General features: G+C 33.9%; 1 protein-coding gene across 1 annotated transcript in view; it reads left to right on the forward strand.

Annotated features, from left to right (window-relative positions):
• Positions 1–20,983, forward strand: part of LOC107505212 (C4b-binding protein alpha chain-like) — a 78,978-nt gene that overhangs the window by 29,878 nt on the left and 28,117 nt on the right. The window contains exons 6-10 of the mRNA XM_036235276.1: positions 6,197–6,379; positions 14,962–15,150; positions 15,459–15,561; positions 17,770–17,855; positions 18,679–18,876. Coding sequence (XP_036091169.1) covers positions 6,197–6,379; positions 14,962–15,150; positions 15,459–15,561; positions 17,770–17,855; positions 18,679–18,876 — 759 coding nt within the window. The remainder of the gene's footprint in view (positions 1–6,196; positions 6,380–14,961; positions 15,151–15,458; positions 15,562–17,769; positions 17,856–18,678; positions 18,877–20,983) is intronic.

Here is a 20,983-nt window from a genome sequence, read left to right on the forward strand (position 1 = left end):
TCTGACCAAGTTATTCTTCAGTAGCATGCTATTTAATCTCCATGTATTTGTGTTTCTTCTTGACTTTTATTTTTTTCAGATGCTATCTTGTTTCAAAGCATTATGATCAGAGAATATGGTTGGCATGATTTCAATCCTCTGATATTTGTTGAGGCTATCTCTGTGTCCCAGTATGTGCTCGATACTTGAGAATGTTCCATGTGCAGTAGAAGAGTATATAAGCAACTATTTTGGGATGGAAGGCTCTGTAAATGTCAATTGTGTCCAGTTGGTCTAATGTGTCATTTAAGGATGTTGTTTCCTTATTGATTTTCTGTTTACATGATCTGTCTATATCTGACAGTGGCGTATTTAGGTCCCCTATTACAATAGTGAATTGTTCCATTTCTCCCTTTAGTTCTGTTAGTAATTACTTTACATATTTTGGGGCTCCATAATTGGGAGCATAGATATTAATAAGTGTGGTGTTTTCTTGGTCCATGATTCCCCTTGTCATTATGAAGTATCCCTCAGTATCCTTCTCTATGTTTTTTATTTTGAAGTCTATTTAGTCTGATATTAGTACCGCAATTCCCACTTTTCTCTGAATGCCATTTGCTTGAAATATCATTTTCTACCCTTTCATTTTGAGTTTAAATTTGTTTTTGGATCTGAGATGTCTCCTGGAGGCAGCATATGGTTGGGTTTTGTTTCTGTCCATTCTGCAACTCTGTGCCTTTACATTGTCGAGTTCAATGCATTTACATTTAGGGTGATTATTGAAATATGAGGTCTTCTTATAGCCATTTTGTCTTTTGCTTTCTGGTAGCTCGATGTTTCCATTGCTTTCTTGTCCTTGTGCTTCTGTTTTCTTTATTTTGCTTGGCTTTTGTGGGTTTTCCCTCTGCTCCTTCTTGCTTTATGTTACATACTCGATTCTAAATCCTTATATATGTGGTTACCATTATGAATGTGTAAAGAAAGGATTGTTATATATATACAGTCATCCATTTTCTTCTGCATGTGCCTTATCCCCATTCTCCTTTGTGAATTTGCATGTTTGAACCCCCACCTTTCAGTCATTGTCATCTCAATTTGTTTTTATGTATTCTGCACGTTCATTACTATCTTGTTATAACAATTCTTTTCCTATTATTTAAAATTATAATACCCTATTCTTAATAAGGGTTGCACTCCTCTGCTTCTATTTGCCTGATAGTCACTTTACTCCTAATTATGTTTTTCTTTTTTTTTTTTGGTCATTTTGTTTTTGATAAACCGATGCCTTTCAGTATTTACTATAGTGCAGGCCTCGTAGTGAAGAATTCCCACAATTTTTGTACGTCTGGAAAGGTCTTAATTTCTCCTTCTATGTAAAGGAGAGGTTAGCTGGATACATTATTCTAGGCTGTTTATTCCTTTCAATTAATAGCTCAAATATTTGATTTCATTCCTTTCTGTCTTGTAAGGTTTGCACTCAGAAATCCAAAGGTAATTTAATGGGTTTATCTTTATGAGGTACCATTTTTTTCTCCCTGGCTGCCCTGAGAATTCTGTCTTTGCCATTAATTTTTCATAACTTTAATGCAATGTGTCTCGGCAAAGGCCATTTTTGGTTGAGATAATTGGGTGTTTTGTTGACTTCTTGAATTCCAAACTCCAGCTCATTCCTTAGATTTGAGAAATTCTCGTCAACTATTTTTCTGAAAATGCTTTCTAATCCCTGTTCATTTTCCTCGCCTTCTATAATGCCCATTATTATTATGTTTCCTCTCCTAAAGGTATCAGCTAGTTCTCGAATTTCTCTTCCATTATTTTTCATTCTTCAGTCTCTCTCTCTTCCTTCTGATTTATTCCTAGATTTTGTCTTCGATATCACTGATCCTTTCCTCCATTTGGTCGACTCTATGTCCAAAGCTTGCTATTTCATTTTTCAACTCTTGCAGTGTGTTTTTCATCTCCAGAAGTTTATTTGGTTGTTTTTGAGGGTCTCCCTCTCCTTGCTCTGCTCATCTAGATGTTTTTTCAATTCCTGAAATTGTTGATTTGAGTGGTTTTGAATCTCATTGAGTTTTTTCAGAAGTACCATCCTGAATTTTCTGTCATTTAAGTCATATATTTCTATTTCTGTAAGCTTATTTTCTGGAGATTTTTCTCTTTCTTTCTGAGATGCCTTGTCACCTTGGTTGTTCATGATGTTTAATAGGCTATTTCTCTGCCGAGGCATAAATGGAAATGTATTCTGCTTTTTTTCCAGAAAGAAGATTTATTATATAAAGGTATCTATTTAGCCTGTTGCAAAGAAGGCACTTTTAGTTGCCAGTAGGAGGCATCTAAGCTTCCTGGATACTTGTTTTTTATAAACCTTATAAAAAGCATTTTTATTTGCTGATAGATATTTAAATACACTTACTACCCTCAGTTTAAGTCCCTGTCAGTGTTAGCAACAGTTTTTGTAGCATTTGCTCATATTCCCCTGGGGCTATGCAGTGTTCCCTCTCAGAGGGTCTGGGGAGAGGAGCCATTTGGGCTGGGAGTTTGGGGCTGCGGCTCAGCCTTGGATAATTTTTTAATTTAAATATTGAAATTCTTTACAGTACAGAATTTTCACAATGAGATGAATGTAGAAATCAAAACAAAGATATCTATAAAATCCATAAATATTTAAAAATTATGCAAGACACTTTTACCTGACCCATTTATAAAGGAGTCACAAGGGAAATTTGAAAGTGTTTTGAACTGAAGAACATCCTATATCAAAATATACAGGTTTTGGAGAGACAGCAGAAACATTGCTTAAAAGGATATTTACAGCAAGAAATACTTAAATTAGAGAAAGAAGAAAGTCTCAAGTCAATAATCTCAGGATACACTTTGAGAAACTAAGGAAGAAGAGTAAATACAAACCCTAAATGAGGAAACGGAAGAAAATAATAAAGATAGAAATCAGTGAAATTTCAATTAAAAAAATAGAATCAATGAAACCAATAGCTCGTTCTTGGAGTTTAATAAGCCTATACCCAGTCCGATAAGAAAATAGATGATACAGTATGCCAATATCAATAATGAAAAAGAAGAGTCACTAAATGTCCTGAAGACATTTAAAAGATAATAAGGGAGTAACGTGTATAACATTATGCCAATAAGTTTGACAATTAAATCTTCTCAGAAAGAGAACTGCAGGCCCATGTTGTCACTGGGAATTTACCAAACACTTAAGGAGTAAATAACAGCAGCTTTTCACAAACTCTTCAAGAAAATGCAAGAGGAGGGAATACTTTTCATCTCATCTCATGAGGACAGCATTGTCTCAATACCAAAACCAGACAAAACATTGCAGGAAAATTAAAGCAATATCCATTATGAACATATAACAGAATATTCTTAATGAAATATTAACAGATTAAATCTTGTCATATGTAAAATTAAGACTACATCATAATCGAGTAGCATTTATTTCATGAATATAAGGTTGTTTAAAATTCAAAGATCATCAGTATAATTCGCCTTATTGGGAGACTATATGAAGAAAAAATGCATGATGATCGTAACAGATGCAATAAAAGCATTTGACAGAATTGAGCATTTTTCATGGCGAAATTTATCAACAAATGAGAAATAGAAAGGACCTAACTATTTCAATCTGATAAAAGGCACCTACAAGAATCTCACACTAACATTATACTTAGTGGTAAGAGACTAATTTATTTTCCAATGAGGTAGGAACAAGACAAGTGTGTCTACTCTTACTCCTTTATTCATCATTATATTTAAGGTTCTATTTAGTATAATAAGGCAAGATATAGAAATAACCATACATTTTGGAAAGGAAAAAATTAAGTAGATTTTGTTTACTTATGACATGATTGTCTATGTGGAAAATTTGAAAGACTGAATTTTACAAGGTTGCACAACACTAGTTCAACATACAGAAAACAATGTTATGTCTATATACTAGCAAAAAAACATTAGAAATTTAAATTTTTTATTGTGGATTGATCATTTTTTAATATTTTAAAATGTATTGGGGTAGCATTGGTTAATAAAATTATACAGGTTTCACATGTACGAGTCAATAATATGTCATATATATATTAATTGCATTGTGTATTCACCACACAAAGTCAAATCTCCTTCTGTCACCAAATAATCGACACCCTTTACCCTTATCTAACTCCACTGTCCAACCTTCTCCTCTGGTAAACACTAAACCGTTGTCTGAGTCTATGAGTTTTTGTTTGTCTGTCTTGTTTGTTGCTTTCAGTTTCATATACTCAACCATAAGAAAAGATGAAATACCAGCATTGGTGACACATGGATAGAAATTTAAATTTTTAAAATATTATTTACAACCGCTCCAATCTACTTTAAATATTTGCCAATAAATCTAACAATAAATGTGCAAGATTTCAATGGTAAAACAACTAAACGCTAAAATAAATTATCCCATTTCCTGTTTGCCCCAAGTGGCATGAGGAAATGTTAGAAATAACGACACTCTCCTATGTCTTTTGGTAGTAATTCCATAGTTAGCATTTGCATTTATGAAACCTCATACAGCTGTACACTTAACAGGATGAATATTACTGTATGTAAATTATATCCAGTAAAAAACTAACTTAAAATCATTAACGTGGCTACCAGCATTTACAACAACATGAAAAAAATGAGCAAACCTAACTTCTGAGCAATAGAATCCAACATGATTCGAAAGGAATATTAAAATAAGAGGGAGAGAGTTACGGACCTGGGGAAGAGTAGCGAGCAGTCAAACATATATGTTATTGGAGTTACAAAAGGAGAGGAGAAATGACAGTCTAGACGATTATTTGAATAAAAATTGCCCAAAATTTTACCACGATCGAACCAGAACAACAACCCCACAAGTCCAGGAAATTCAGTGACACGAGAGGATAAATTTTTAAAATTTTACAAAGAAATCCCCACTAACTACATACATCACAGTGAAAGTACTGAAATTAAAAATTAAAGTAAAGGAAGCCGGTGAGAGGAAAGAAAAAAAAAATAACATTGCTCCGCCCCCCTCACCCTAAGTAGAATGACTTCTCACTTCTCTTAAGGAAATGTGGAAGTGCTGTGGAAACCTAGAAGACAATAATATATAAATGAAATATATAATCTAGAAATCTCTGTCAAAGGAAATCTTTCAGAACTAAAAGTAAATAAAACCATTTTGAGGTTAAAGTAAGAGAATTTGTCACTACTCAACCTGCACAAGAAGAATTGCTAAAGGAAGTTCTTCAGAGTGAAGGGGAAAAGATACCTGATGGAAATTCACATCACAGGCAACGAGGAAGAGCGCTCTTCTAATTTAAAAGTATATCCATTATGGGCCCTTTATATTGCTCAGATTTAATCCCATGAGAGGTTCTCCTACACTCATATCCCAGCCCAGTGTTCTTTGTGATTTTTCCAAATTCTGCCAAACACATTACTGGATTCTATAATCATTCTAGAAGGGTGTGGCCAGCATTTTACTTCTTGAGAAGTAAAGTAGAATGGGAAATACCAGAGTATAGTAAAATGAACTCTAATAATTAGCTTTTAATTTATCTCATGCCTTCGGCATTATATACTAGCTTGCAATGTAAAATGTAGTGTTTGATTTCTGAGTTATAACCCAAAAGTTTTGAAAAACATGGCCCTAACTCCACTGGCCTTTCTATTTCTTGAACATCCCAGTTCATGCATGCTGTTGCTGCCTGAGGACTTTCTTTTTCCAAATCTTTGCCCAGCTAGCTTTTACCAATTTCTACATTTGAGCTCATGTATTACCTTCTCAAAACAGTCTTTCCTGCTTTATAAAAAGCAAGAAACCGTAATCAGTGTCAGCACAAAATGAAAAAAAAAAAGGAATAATAATGTCTAGAACTAAGATGTTCAAAACTCACTTTTCAGCTTCCCTGGAATTGTTATCTGGTATTCAGAACTTTCTCAAAACCATTCAGTGATGAGGGAGAAAATGTAGGAAAACAATAAATTGTAATGACAATCTGTTCTAGGTGGAAACAGTTTATTAGATTCCTCTAAATTTGTACATGGATTTAAATTGCACAAATTGTCTTTTTAAAAAAATTAAATTCAAGATCCTTCTATTCCTTCTTCTCTCTTTGTTCCTAGTGGAAATTACTACTTTGCACTAGTGGCCTATGTCAAAGCAGCTTTTTATTAATTCTGGAATTTCTCTACTTTTCAGTGGTCAAATGTCAAGATCCAGTGGTCGAAAATGGAAGAATGGTGTCAGGATTTGGAGGAAAATATTACTACAAAGCACAGGTTGCATTTGAATGCAACCATGGTTTTCGCCTTAAAGGCAACAGCACAATTTTCTGTGGTGCTAACAATGTATGGGAGCCTGAGATGCCAGAATGTATTAAAGGTACAAAAGGTGTCCCTTTCCTTCTTTCTTTATTATATTTTATTTCTTTGACATTAAATATCAATGATGTAAAGTAATTGAAAACCAGCAGTTTTAGCAATTAACTCTGTCATATTTACTTCCATGAAAAATGTATGACATTCAATTTACAAACAACTCTGCTGTTATTTTATATGTTTTCATAGGATCTTGGTATGTCGCGTACATCATATAGTTGTATAAATTTCTGGTTGATATTTTTACGTTTAAAAATGTAAAGTAGCCATTTTTCAATAAATTAAAGCATAGGATTTTTTACTTAAATAAGTGAAGAATGAAAGGCATAATTTCATGTAAGCGAAAATATTAACTAATGGTAGATAAGTCTATGTGATTTTGTTTTGCATTTTCCATTCTCTTCAGTACAAAACCTACAATATCCTGCATGTCAGGCTTAGTAACTTCCTGCTTTGTTTTTCAAAATTGTTTAAATAACTAATGATTTTCTAAAAAGTTCATTGAATGTCTATTGATTTGCAGTCATTCATCATATTTAGTAATAAATGTAAAAAGGACATATATACAGTCATTCTAGTTGTTAAACTAGTAATTCTAAAATGATTTGCCACAATCCACAAATAGAAAAAGGTGTATAAATTTAGAAGGTTACATAAACCTTACATGTGTTTACAGATGACTTTAATGCCTTCTTTACTGGGTGATAGGTACGTTAAAATGAGATGCACCACAGTGCCTGGCATATAGGAAGTTCACATGATTAACAGGATCTCTCAATTAATATTACTGAAGAGGAAGGTCCAAGGCTCCTGTTTTTTTATTTTTTTATATATTTTTTATTTATGTTTAATTTTTAAATTAATTTTTTTTTACTTGAAGAAATGATATACATTTTTTTTCTCCCAACTACTTCCCTCCTCCACCCTTCCCCTTCCTCTGCTAGCCATTAGTCCGTTGTACATGTCCATGAGTCTCTGTTTGATTGTCCTTCTCATTTGTTGCTTTTAGGTTTATATCCCACATATTAGTGATTTTCAACTTTTTCTGTCTGGCTTATTTCTCTTAGTATGATTATTTCATCCACATTGTTGCAAATGGCAATATTTCATTTCTTCTTATGGCTGAGTAATATTCCATTGTATATATGTACCACAGCTTCTTTAACCAATTATCTACCAAGGGACACATATGATTCTTGTTTTTTAATTTGTTTATGTGGTATATCACATTAATTGGTTTGTGTATGTTGAACCATCCCTGTCCCTCTTGGATGAAACCCACTTGATCATGGTGTGTAATCTTTTTAATATGTTGCTGTATTTGGTTTGCTAGGATCTTATTTAGGATTTTTGCATCTGTGTTCATGAGAGATATTGGTCTATAGTTTTCTTTATTTGTTTTATCTTTACCAGGTTTTGGTTTCAGGGTGATATCGGCCTCATAAAATGAGTTGGCAAGTATTACCTCCTCTTTGATTTTTTGGAACAGTTTGAGGAGAATAGGTATTAAATTTTCTTTGTATGTTTGCTAGAATTCACTGGTGAAGCCATCTGGTCCTGGACTTTTACTTTTTGGTAGGTTTTTGATGATTGTTTTAATGTCCGTACTGCTGATCAGTCAATTTAGATTTTCCAGTTCTTCATGATTCAGTCTAGGAAGATTTTATCTTTCTAAGTACTGGTCCATTTCTTCTAGGTTATTAAATTTGGTCAATATACTTTTTCATAGTATTCTCATATGATCCTTTGTATTTCTGAGATAACAGTTGTAACTTTCCTTCTTTCATCCGTGATTTTTCTTTCTTTTTAAAAAAATTTTAGGCAAGGCGATCTTTGGTTGACCTCACAGATTGCAAGGACCTTGTCGGCTTATACTCCCTTATTTATTTTATTTTTTAATTTTTACCCCTACATCTCCTGGTCTTCCTAGGTGGTCTCCCATCCTAGTTCTGAGATCAAATAGGATCAGGATCGTTCAGGGTGGCATAACCATAGACCTCATCCCTGATTTTGTTATTTGTGTCCTTTCTCTTTTTTCCTTTAGTGAGTCTAGCCAGTGGTTTGTCAATTTTATCAACCTTCTCAAAGAACCAGCTCTTTGTTGCATTTAATTTTTCTATTGTATTTTTGTTTTCCATTTTATTTCTGCTCTAATTTTGATTATTTCTTTCCTTTTTCTGACTTTAGTCTTCATTTGTTCTTTCTAGTTTTTTAAGATGAAGCATTACATTGTTTATTTGGACTTGTTCTTGTTTTTGGAAATAGGCCTGCAATGGTATGAACTTTCTTGTTATGACCACTTTTGCCATGTCCTAAAAGTTTTGATATGTTGTACTATCATTATCATTCATTTCTATGTATCTCTTGATCTTTCTCTTTGTTTCTTTCTGGCCCAGTTATTTTTCAGTAGCATATTGTTTAATCTCTGTGTATTTGTGTTTCTTCCTGATTTTTTTTACAGATGATATCTTGTTTCAAAGCATTATGATCAGAGAATATGGTTGGCATGATTTCAACCCTCTGATATTTGTTGAGGCTATCTCTGTGTCCCAGTATGTGCTCGATACTTGAGAATGTTCCATGTGCAGTAGAAGAGTATATAAGCAACTGTTTTGGTATGGAAAGTTCTGTAAATGTCAATTATGTCCAGTTGGTCTAATGTGTCATTTAAGGATGTTATTTCCTTAATGATTTTCTGTTTGGGTAATCTGTCCATATCTGTCAGGGGGTATTTAGATCCCCTACTATGATAGTGTTTTGGTCTGTTTCTCCCTTTAATTCTGTTAGTAATTTCTTTAATATTTCAGGGCTCCCTGATTGGGAGCATAGGTATTAATAGGTGTTATGTCTTCTTGAATCATGATTAAGTGTGCCTCTTATCATTATTAAGTGTGCCTTGGTATCTTTCTTTACATTTTTTATCATGAAGTCTATATTATCTGATATTAGAACTGCAACTCCCACTTTTCTCTGAGTGCCATTTGCTTGAAATATCATTTTCCACCCTTTCACTTTGAGTCTATATATGTCTTTGGAACAGAGGTATGTGTTCTGGAGGCAGCATATGATTAGGTTTTCTTTTTTGATCCAATCTACAAGTCTATACCTTTTTATTGCAAGTTCAGTCCATTTACATTTAGGGTGATTATTGAAATATGAGGCCTTCTTATAGCCACTTTATTTTTTGCTTTCTGGTAGTTTGGTGTTTCCATTGATTCCTTGTTCTTGTGTTTTTGTTTTCTTTATTTTGATTGGCTTTTGTGGGTTTCTCTCTGGTCCTCCTTGTTTTATGTTATATACTTTGGTTCTGAATCTTTGGCATGTGGTCGCCATTACGAATATGTAAAGTATAGTTACATATATGCAGTCATCCCTTTTCTTTTGCATTTGCCTTACCTCCATTCCCCTTGGCAAATTTGGATCTTTGATTCCTCCCCTTTTCTCTCATTGTTATCTCAGTTTGTCCCTATGTATGCTCAACATTCATTGCTATCTTGCTATAGCAAATCTCTTTTTCTTTTTAAGCTTATAATGCCCTGTTCTTAGTAAGGGTTACACTCCTCTGCTTCTATTTGTTTGATAGTCACTTTACTCCTAATTATATATTTTTTGTCATTTTGTTTTAGGTGAGCTGACCCCTTTCAGTATTTCCTGTAGTACAGGCATTATAGTGGAGAATTCTTTCAATTTTTGTATGTCTGGAAAGGTCTTAATTTCTCCTTCATATCTAAAGAAGAGCTTAGCTGGATACATTATTCTTGGCTGGTAGTTCCTTTCATTTAATAGTTTGACTATTTTATTCCACTCCTTTATGGCTTGTAAGGTTTGTGCTGAGAAGCTCAACAATAATCTAATGGGTTATCCTTTATAGGCAACCATCTTCTTTACCCTGACTTCCCTGAGAATTCTATCTTTGTCATTGATTTTTGATAATTTCAATACAGTGTGTCTTGGTGAAGGCTTTTTTTGGTTTGAGATGGGTTTCTGTTGCCTTCTTGAATTCCAAGCTCCAGCTCATTCCTTAGATTTTGGAAATTCTTGTCAACTATTTGTCTGAAAATGCTTTCTAATCTTGCCTTCAAGAATGCCCATTATTCTTATATTTCCTCTCCTGATGGTATCAGGTAGTTCTTATATTTCTCTTTTATTATTTTTCACTTTTCACTTTCTCTCTTCTCCCTTCTAATTTATTTCTAGATTTCTGTCTTTACTATCACTGATCTTTTCCTCCATTTTGTCAACTCTATTTCACAAACTTGCTGTTTTATTTTTCAACTCTTGCAGTTTGTTCTTTATCTCCAGAAGGTCTATTCTATTATTTTGAGAGTTTCATTCTCTTTGCTAAAGTACTCATTCTGCTCATCTTTTTGTTTTTTTTTTTCAATTCCTGAAATTGTTGATATGATTTGTTTCCGATATCAATGAGTTTTTTCAGAAGTACCACCCTGAATTCTCTATCATTTAAATCACATATTTCTATGTCTATAAGCTTACTTTCTGGAGATTTTTCTCTTTCTTTCTGAGATCCTTTATCATCTTGGTTTTCATAGTATTTAATGGAATATTTCTCTTCCTTGACATTAATGGAAGTGTATTCTTATTTTTTTCCAGAAAGAAGATTTATTATTTAATGGTCCCTCGGTTTCTAGTATCTAAACTTCTTGGATCTCTGCTTTATAAAAAATTCCTAATAATGTCTTTTTTCTTCTCCTAGATGTTTAAACACACTCACTATGCTCAGTCTCAGTTCCTGTCAGTGACAGTTTCAGTAGCATTTGCTCAGGTTACCCTGATACTTAGCAGTGTTCTGTCACAGAGGGCGTGGGGTTAGATGCCGCCTGGGTTGGGAATGGGGGCCGTGGCTCAGCATCAGTTTTGCAGTTGTAGCTGGTAAAAATCAACTGTTGTGTCTCCGCCATCCGTGCTTTTCTGCCATCCTTGTTTCTCTGCCTTCTGCACTGATGACCAAACACTGCCGCTGGCCACGTGGAGCTCATAGCACTCCCAGGCAGGAAACTCTGTTCAGGAAACTCTCCGTACCTTCTCCCCACCCTTTCCTCCACCAGCTGCAAGAGGCACCTTTTTTCTCTCCGTCCACCACCTGACACCAGGGGCTCTAACCTGCGGTAGTTCCTATGTGCAGACGCCATGCTCGGATGTGCTAGTATGCAGTTTGGGTGGTTTTTGTTAAGTTAAATGTTCAGCTTATTGTTGTTTCCAGGGAGGAGATCCAGGATCCTCTCTCACTCTGCCATATTTCTGAAGTCAGCCTCTATATTGGTTATTAAGGCCATAGAAATCGACTCCAGTTTTTTAATATGTATGTGCTATTTTTTATTGACTATTCTCCTTATTCATTTTTAAAGTGATGTGCTGACACAGATATCTTCCTGTGACCATTTTAGTATTTTTTATATAATACCATTCAAACTGGGAAATTTCTGCTGTCTCTAGAACATAACTCATATTTCTAACACCAGCTTCTCCCACCTCATACAATTATTTTTTCTCCTTATGGGGTATTTTTATTTGGCAACAGAAAATAAATTTTATAGTAACTGAAAGACAGGAAAAGTCCTTGTTTATTGAAAAATGAAATAATTCCATGGATTACTGATCAACTGCGCTGCCTAAGACTTGAGAGATTATTTTGGTATAGATGAAGGAGTTGTCTTCCTGACTTCAGTGCTGCTACCTCAGATTGACCCTTGGTTGCAGCAGAAGCAAGGGACAAGATACCCCTTATCCACAATTTCCCCTTCTGTGGTTTGTTACCCACAACCATGGTCCAAAAATATTAAATGGAAAATTCCAGCGATAAACAATTCACAAGATTTATATTGCACGCCTTTCTGAGCATTATGATGAAATCTCACACTGTCTATTTCATCCCACCTGGAAAATGAATAATTTATTTGTCCAGTATGTTCACCTAACTTCATCTCATCACATAGGCATTGTACCATCTCACATCATCACAAGAAGAGAGGAGAGTACAGTACAGTAAGATATTTTGACAATGAGAAACCACATTCATTTAACTTATAGGAAGGATATTGTCATAATCGCTTTATTAATTGTCAGCTACTTTGTTAATCTCTTAGTGTGTCTAATTTGTAAGTTAAATTGTATTATAGTTTCCAAGATTCCAGTGGGGTCATGGAAGGAATGTCCTGTAAGTGGGAGGGTAGCTACTGTTGTGGGAAGAACATTATCCTGGGGAAACTTTATTCTGGGTTTTAGTCCGCCTCGACTTACACACGTGAAATCATTTCTTTGGGATGAAGTCTCATATCATTTAATGAGGGTTGTACGTACAGTGGGATAAGGAGCAGGACAGCCAGGTTTCATTGGGCTTCTGGTTTTAGTCAGACGCCGTGATCTTCTGAAGGCACTGGTCCGTGCAGGGGTATGTGTAATCATGTCAGAAAGTAAAGTTTAATTTTGCAGCAGGTAAAGAGTGCTTAAACAATTTTGGCAAGTGTGGAGAAGGTGAGCAGTTCTCTTGATCCATAGTAGGAAACTATTTCACTTTCCTGAAACTCACCTGGAACATTGGGGGAATTTTCTGAATGCAGCCTATCATAGTATATAATGTCATCTGTGGCTAAAGTACAGCTTTGCAGCCAAATAATAATTATATTTCAACTACCTAGGAAAAAAACTAATTCAAGATGCTATTCTTTTGGATCTGGGAATGTTTACTTTGAACATCCCCACGGGAAGAAAATTCAATGTTCTGAGCAAGGGAGGAAACCTACTTATTAAAATGTGTGATATTGGACGCAATAATTATAGTGTAAAAGCTTATAATCAACTGGATGCCAACACCAAATTTTAAACTCTGCACATTGCCGAAAGTATCTTTCACGATGTATGTTACTGGGAAGACATACTTCAAATTAGCCAATGACCTTTCCTAGTGGATTAAACTAGCCAATTGACTTTTCCTTTTCATTTCAGAGTACTGCATGTAGAAGTCATATAAGGATCCTCTTATATGCTTTCAAGACAGTTACTGAGGTGAAATTCATAAAATGAAGGATTCTTGTATAATTTAATAACAGGCTTGCTGTACTTGACTTCCTTCTCGGTGGTTCCAGGAACTTCTAGAATGTTGCTATCCATTTGTAGCTGAACAGAAATATACAGCATTTCTAGCCCATGCTTGTTTTCTTGTTGAAAGTGAGGATGTCTGGCTGAGGGTATTCAGTAAATGTGATGTTATTAATGAACCTCACCTCTGTACTAATCCACTTTTTAAACAATGCTTTTAATTACTAGGGCTTTTGGTTGGCTTTTTTATTTTGTTTTGGGCAAGTGATTGAGGAACATTTGGATATCAAAGCCAGCACAGTGGAAATGTGGAAAACATTAGTCCAACAGGTGGATGTCAGGGCATGATGGAAATGAAATGTTGGCCTGAGTATATAGAGAGAATTTTAGAATCTAGAATACAATATGAAATAAGAGTAAATTTTCACTTGTTTAGAGTTCTCTTGACCAGTCTCTCAATCTGAAGTAATACCAATCCAAGGAGCAACACAGGAAGGTACCTCAAGGATTAGAATAGATCTACCTCCTTTCTTCCTATGTTCTTAACCTTATAAGAGAGGCTGGGCATTCTTTTAGTCCTTCGGAATTTTACTAGATGTGTGTCCATCACATTATTTTAAATAATGGTTCTAACAGATTTGTTAGGCTGTCAAGCCCACAGATCATTTAAAGAGGGAGGAATTGCTGGAGAAGGAATGGAAAATAAGAAGCAAACTTTTGTTTTTATTACTAGGAAGAACAAAACTACCAGAAAAACACACCCAGAAGTAAAGAGTTCAAAAAGTTTAGCAATGTAGTAACTGTATCATAGAGATATATTTAACACGCAGCCCAAATAGCCACCTTGGGGAACTTCTGAAGTCATGCATGATCCATTGATCCATGAAGGAAGAGAAATTATATCTAAAATACTGTTAAAGTTATAAAATTTATTATTTAAGTTGACATCTATTCTGTTATAAAATGCTCAGCTTACTGATATGAAACACATCACATGAAGTGTTATATTTTGAAATACTTTAGTCCATATTTATTTTTACTTTTGAAATCTACAATGCTTCTATAGTGATCACCTCTTATCATTGCATTCCTTGAACACCTTCTGGGTACTGAGTGTGGTAGAAAAGGAAGGCATAGGATCCCTGACCTCCAGAAACTTACCCTCTGAAAGAAGACTGAGCATGAAGTGATAAGTCATCATCAGTTTGTGTCTCAAACTGTGGAGGGGTAGTCTGACCAAAGTACTATATACTGTGGAATTCTTCTTTGGGAAGAATCATGTACGAAAGGCATTTAGAAAATATGGGGGAGGATGCATATCTATAAATATATTTTACAACTAAAAATATTGCTGTTGTCTCTTCAGTTTACTGTATTGAATATTCATCTCATTCTCTAACAAACCAAAACCTAAAAGTATATTATTTAAAGCAAGCACAGAACATCCTCCACCACTACCACCACTTGTAGTCTCTAGCTGATGAAGAAGATAAAATACTTTTATTTTCATATTCTTATTCTGTTATCTAGGTACCTGTGGTGATCCACCAAGATTTGAATCTATGATGCTCTATGGTCTTCCTAAAACTCTTTATCATCCTGGGGACAAAATAGAATATCAGTGTCGTCCTGGGTACAAGCGCATTCTGCCTTTTCTTGCCACTTTTGCTGTTTGTCAGCCTGATAACACATGGACACCTCTCCAAGATGCTTGTGCAAGTAAGTAAACAAAACTTTTGTTTTTATTGGTCTAGAGATCTTCCCACTTTTAGACTGCCTGTTTCACTATTTCAATAATGTTTTTCTCATGAGAATGTAGATTATAGATAGCAAATCTTTGAAAATCAGCCCAGAGTCTTTTTCTTGGCAATCGATCTTCAAAGTAAATGTGAATCTTAAGTTTGGGCTTTTAAGAGTTAAAGAAAGGCAATATTTCCATGAATTCAGAATAGTAATGTAGAATTTTGATTTTGGTCTAAATCTGTTTTGAAATTGTTTTGACACAGAAATTTGAAATTTTCTTCTAGAAACATTATGTCCATTCCTAGGAGACCCCCCAAATGGCCAAATAATCTATGTAAACAGAACTTTTCAGTTTGGTTCACAGGCTCACTATGTTTGCAATGAGGGGTAAGTAAGTTGCTGCTTAGGAAGAAGGTAAATATTACTAATTTCATATTTTTTTTTGCTTCTCTCCTTATGCATTCCTATAATTTTGATTCATTTTGCTTTCTCTGTGACAACTTTGCTTGTAGCTAATCAACTCTTGGACTAAAAATGTAGATAATGAATGGAAGAAATTTAAATTGCAGGAAAGCAAAATTGTATAATACTTACTGTATGAATAATAATCTTATCATTAGCATTAAACATATAGTAGTCATGATGACTTTATCCTTAACAACAAGTACACCTTGTTTAAAATGATCAACTCTCAAAGTTGATAAAGGGTTCATAGAAATCAAAGTAGAATTGCCAAAGACATTCTCACATCGAGGTATCTTTGTCAGCTGTTACCAGGTGAAAATAGGCCTGGTTAGCCTGGGCCTTAATATTTATTGATCAAGTCTCACAGTTGGAAAATCTTATTTTTGAGAGTGCTACAAAGGAATGAAGCATCTCAAAAAGAGGAATTGAGCACTTAATAGTAATCTCGTTCTATAGGAGATTAGGCAATTATGAAAAGTGTGCATTTTATAGTGTTTTATATAAAAATGTGCATTTTTATAGTGTTATATATATAAAACACGACGAAAATGCAAACACTATAAAAATGCAACAGTTTTTTATATTGAGTTGGTATCCTGCTACTTTGTGGTATTCATTTATTCTAATAGCACTGTGTGTGTGTGTGTGTGTGTGTGTGTGTGTGTGTGTGTGCATGTGTGCGTATGGTGTCTTTAGGGTTTTCTACATATAAGAAAGATATTCTTATCTGCAAACATTAATAATGTTACTTCTTCTTAACAAAAGTGTGTCTTTTATTTCTTTTTTTCTAGCCTAACCACTCTAGCTAGAACTTTTACTACTATGCTGCATACAAATGGTAAAAGCAGGCATCCTCTCATTGTTCCTGATATTAGAGGAAAAGCTTTTTAGCTTTTCACCACTGAGTATGTTTACTGTGGGTTTTTCATGTGTGGTGTTTACTATCTTAAGGTAGTTTCCTTCTGTTTTAGTTTGTTGAGTATTTTTATTATGCAAAAGTTTGCATTTCATCAAATGCTTTTTCTACACCAATTGAGATGATTATGATTTTTTTCCTTTTCATTCTATTGATATGACAGATTACTTTGATCAATTTTTATATATTGAGTTACCCTTGCATTCCAGCAGTAATTCTCACTTGGTCATGGTGTATAATCCTGCTGAATTCTGTTTGCTAATAATTTGTTGTGGGTTTCTGCATCAGGATTCATAAAGGACTTTGGTCTATATCTTTCTTTTCTTCTAGTGTCTTTGGTTTTGGTGTTCTGGTAATACTGGTCTCCGGATATGTTCAGAAGGCTTTCTTCTTCTGCAATGATTTGGAAAAGATTGAGAAGGATTGATATTGATTTTTAAAAAAAATCTTTTGTAGGTTTCACCAGTAAAATCATCAGGTCCAGGGCTTTTCTTTATTGGGAGTTGTTTGATTAATGATTCAATCTCCTTTCTAAGTATAGGTTTATTCAGATTACATATTTCTTTCTGGTTTAGTCATAATCAGTTTTCTGTGTCTAGATTTTTCCATTTTATCTAGGTATTCAATTTGTCAGGTAAAGTAGTTCATAGTACTTTATTATATTTTGTATTTCTGTAGAATAGGTGTAAATGTCCCTACTTTCATTTTTGATTTAGTAGTTTGAGTCTTTTCTAAATTCGTCTAGTTAAATTATTATGAATTTAGTTGCTCCTTTTTAAAACCAACTTTAGTTTGATTGATGTTTTCTAACATTTTTCTTTTCTCTATTTTGTTCACCTCTGCTCTAATTTTCATTATTTATTATCTTTGGCTAGCATTTGATTTAATCCTTTTTATCTAATTCCCTAAATTGTGAAATTAAGTTGATATCAAATCCCTCCTTTTTTATTCTGTTTATAGCTATAAAACCCCACCTTTGACACTGCTTTCACTATATCTTGTAAATTTTATATATTGTTTTCATTTTAAGTCTTCTCAAAGTGTTTTCTAACTGCCTTTGTGATTTTTTAGTTGGCATGTTCAATATATGTCATTTAAGAAACTTTTCCCTCAAATGACTGTAGAATAGGAAAACATCCATTAAATTTTTTTTTATAATTACGTGCTTCTTGTTAACTAATAAAAAAACAGTAATCTTTTATTTTCTTATTTAGTTATTACTTACGTGGAACAAAAATTTTATATTGTAAACGTTCTGGAGATAGTGTGGATTGGAGTGATAATCCCCCACAGTGTGAAAGTAAGTATGTATATTCTCTCTTTAGAATTTAGGGCAACAGTTCTCAAACTTTTATGCCTGGAGACCCCTTTATGCTATTAAATTAACAAAGATCCAACAAAGTTCTTGTACGAGTATGTTAAGTTTATTGATATTCATTATATTGGAATTAAAACAGGTTTTCAAAATTATTTATTAATTCATTGTTAAGAACAATAAGCTCAATATATATTTTAAAAAGTACCTTTTATGCAAAATCAAAACTTATTTTAAAAATATGGAAATGGTGGCATTATTTTACATTTTTCAAATATATTCAATACCCAGTCCAAAGGAAGACCTCTAAATTCAGTCTTTTGCATTATCAAACAATTTGTAGACACTGGAAATTTCACTGTACACTCTTTAGCATGAAAGTGAAGAAAGATAATAACATCCTAGTAAAACCGAACCATCAATTTAGGAGTGGATATATTTATAAGTTATAAAGCATTTCTCAACCAGCACCAAGTTGTGTTTTTAATCAAAACATATTGTCTCATTAAATTGTCAGCATCTCTTATGATGAGAATAAATCTTAACAGGGCCTTGCACATAAATGGAGTTATTTCATACAGGTATGTTATATAGGTATTTAAGAAAACGAGATTTATTTAGTGGTTTGAATTGAGATAATACATTTTCTCATAGAAACTTTCTTCTAAATGGGTATTGGGTGCACAGCTACATTGTAGAAATCATATGTTAGTGAATGTATTGAAGGCAGTTTATAGGACATTGCTACTGCTGTCTTCATCTTCCACCTTTTCCTTTGCCTTTCTTGTCTTCTTTTTCTCTTTCTAAGAGATTTTTTGTCAACGACCTGGAGAAATATTCAATGGAAAATATACCAAAAGCTACAAGGCTACATTTGACTATAATGAAGTAGTAACTTACAGCTGTAATCCTTCAGAGGGACCAGATAAATATTCACTTGTTGGGGAGAGCAGGCTTGCTTGTTCTGGGCATGATGTATGGAGTAGTGACCCTCCTCAGTGTAAAGGTAACAATATTTCCATGTATTTCCTTCTAAGTCATAAATAGTATGGAAATGCTTTGTAAACGCTTTTACTAACAAGTAAACAAAACAGTCATATGTATTTGCTTCTCCTGTTCAGTTGGTTTCTAAATTAATATAGCTCATATATAATCAAAAATAGTTCTAGTTGTAGAGTTCTTCACCTCTCACCTCACATGTTGTTGACATTCCACTGTATACACTGTGAATTTCTGTGTACACGTATGAATTAAGATTTTTTTTTTTTTTTTGCTTAAGAGCATCATAAAACACACACTGGCTTAAAAATAAAGAAGTTTTATCTTGGAAGACAAGAAGCATGAGAGTTCTGGCTAGAGGAAATGACAGATTAAATTGCAAAAGACTAACCCTCTCAGTGATAAAATTGATGAACTCTGGACAAAACATACAGGCATACCTTGTTTAATTGCACATTGCTCTTTTGCGCTTCACAGATGTTGTATTTTTTTACAAATTGTAGGCAAGACCCTCACCATCAAAACTATTACAACTCACTTTGTTTTGATACTCACTTTATTACTGTAGTCTGGAACAAATCCACAGTATCTCCAAGGTATGCCTGTACTTAAGAAACAATGTTTAAGGCATTATAGCACAACCAAAGTAGGGAGACACTGTAGGGTATTTGACTTTTAAAAGAAAGGAACTGCTGAAGAACAGAAAAATATATCCTCTTTTTGAGTCCATATAGAACAATCTTTGATGAAATTTCCTATACAATAAGATAATTTTTTAATCCAAAAATTGAAATTATTTACTGTACATTATCTGATCACAATTGAATGAATGAGTGAATGAATGTAGAAATTAAAACAAAGATATATGCAAAAGCCCCAATATTTGAAAATTATGAAAGACACTTCTAATTCACCTATGAATCAAAGAAAAAGCCACAATAAAAATTAGAAAATGTTGTAAACTCAATAAAAGTTAAAACACAGCATATCAAAATTTCTGGAATACAGCAAAAGCATTGCTTAGAAAGATTTTTATAGCATGAATGCTTATATTAGAAAAAAAAAGAACACTCTCAGCTCAATGAGTTTCTACCTTAAGAACTTAAAAAGGAAGAGTTATTTAAATTGAGAACAAGGAAACTGATGGAAATAATAAAATTAGAAATCAATGAAATTGAAAAGAGAAAACAAATAGAATCAATAAAACTAATACATGGTTCTTGGAGAGCAATAAAATTGAGAGACCTGCAGCCAGTCTGACAAAAAAAGAAGATAGAAATTTCCAATATCAAGAATGAAAAAGAGGTCATTACTATATATCCTAGAGACATTTAAAGAATAATAAGGTAGTGACACAAAGAATTTTATGCCTATAAATTCAACAACTTAAATCTTCTCACAAAGAGAACTACAGTCCCCATGTTGTCACTGTTAATTGTACCAAACATTTAAGGAGTAAATAATAGCAGTTCTACACAAGCTATTCAAGAAAATACAAACGAAAACATTGCCTTTGATATCAAAACCAGACAAAAACATTGCAGGAAAATTAAAAACAACATCCATTGCGAACATAGAATCAAAACTTATTAACAAGATATTAAAAAATCAAATCCTGTCATATGTAAAAATAAGACTATATCATAATCAAGTAGGCTTCCATGAATACAATATTGATTCAAATTCAAAAATTAGGAAACATGGTGGAGTGAGAGACACCCTCAGATCTCTCCCCTTGAAACAACAATAAACTGAATATCTAAAACTGAACAAAAAACACCCAAACTGCACATCAGCGCCTCTGAGCAAAGAATCTGCACATAGGAGCTACCACAGGTCAGAGCGGTAGACTGAGACAAATAAAGATGCTCTCTCCCGCAGCTGCCAGAATTCCTTGAAGAAGGGGAGGGAGGAGTGAAGGTGCACCGAGTTCTCTGATCAGCTCTGCCTGAAAGTACTGGGAATTTTCTACCCACAACTGGCAGCAGCGCTCAGACATCAGGGCAGAAAGCAGAGAAGTGGGACTGGACATCAGAGAAACAACAGTTGATTTTTACCAGTCCCAGTTGCAAAACCAAGGCTGAGCTGCAGCCCTCAACTCCCAACGTGGAGGA

Source organism: Rousettus aegyptiacus, unplaced genomic scaffold (genome assembly GCF_014176215.1).
Source record: "Rousettus aegyptiacus isolate mRouAeg1 unplaced genomic scaffold, mRouAeg1.p scaffold_m13_p_17, whole genome shotgun sequence".
NCBI classification, from domain to species: Eukaryota; Metazoa; Chordata; class Mammalia; order Chiroptera; family Pteropodidae; genus Rousettus; species Rousettus aegyptiacus.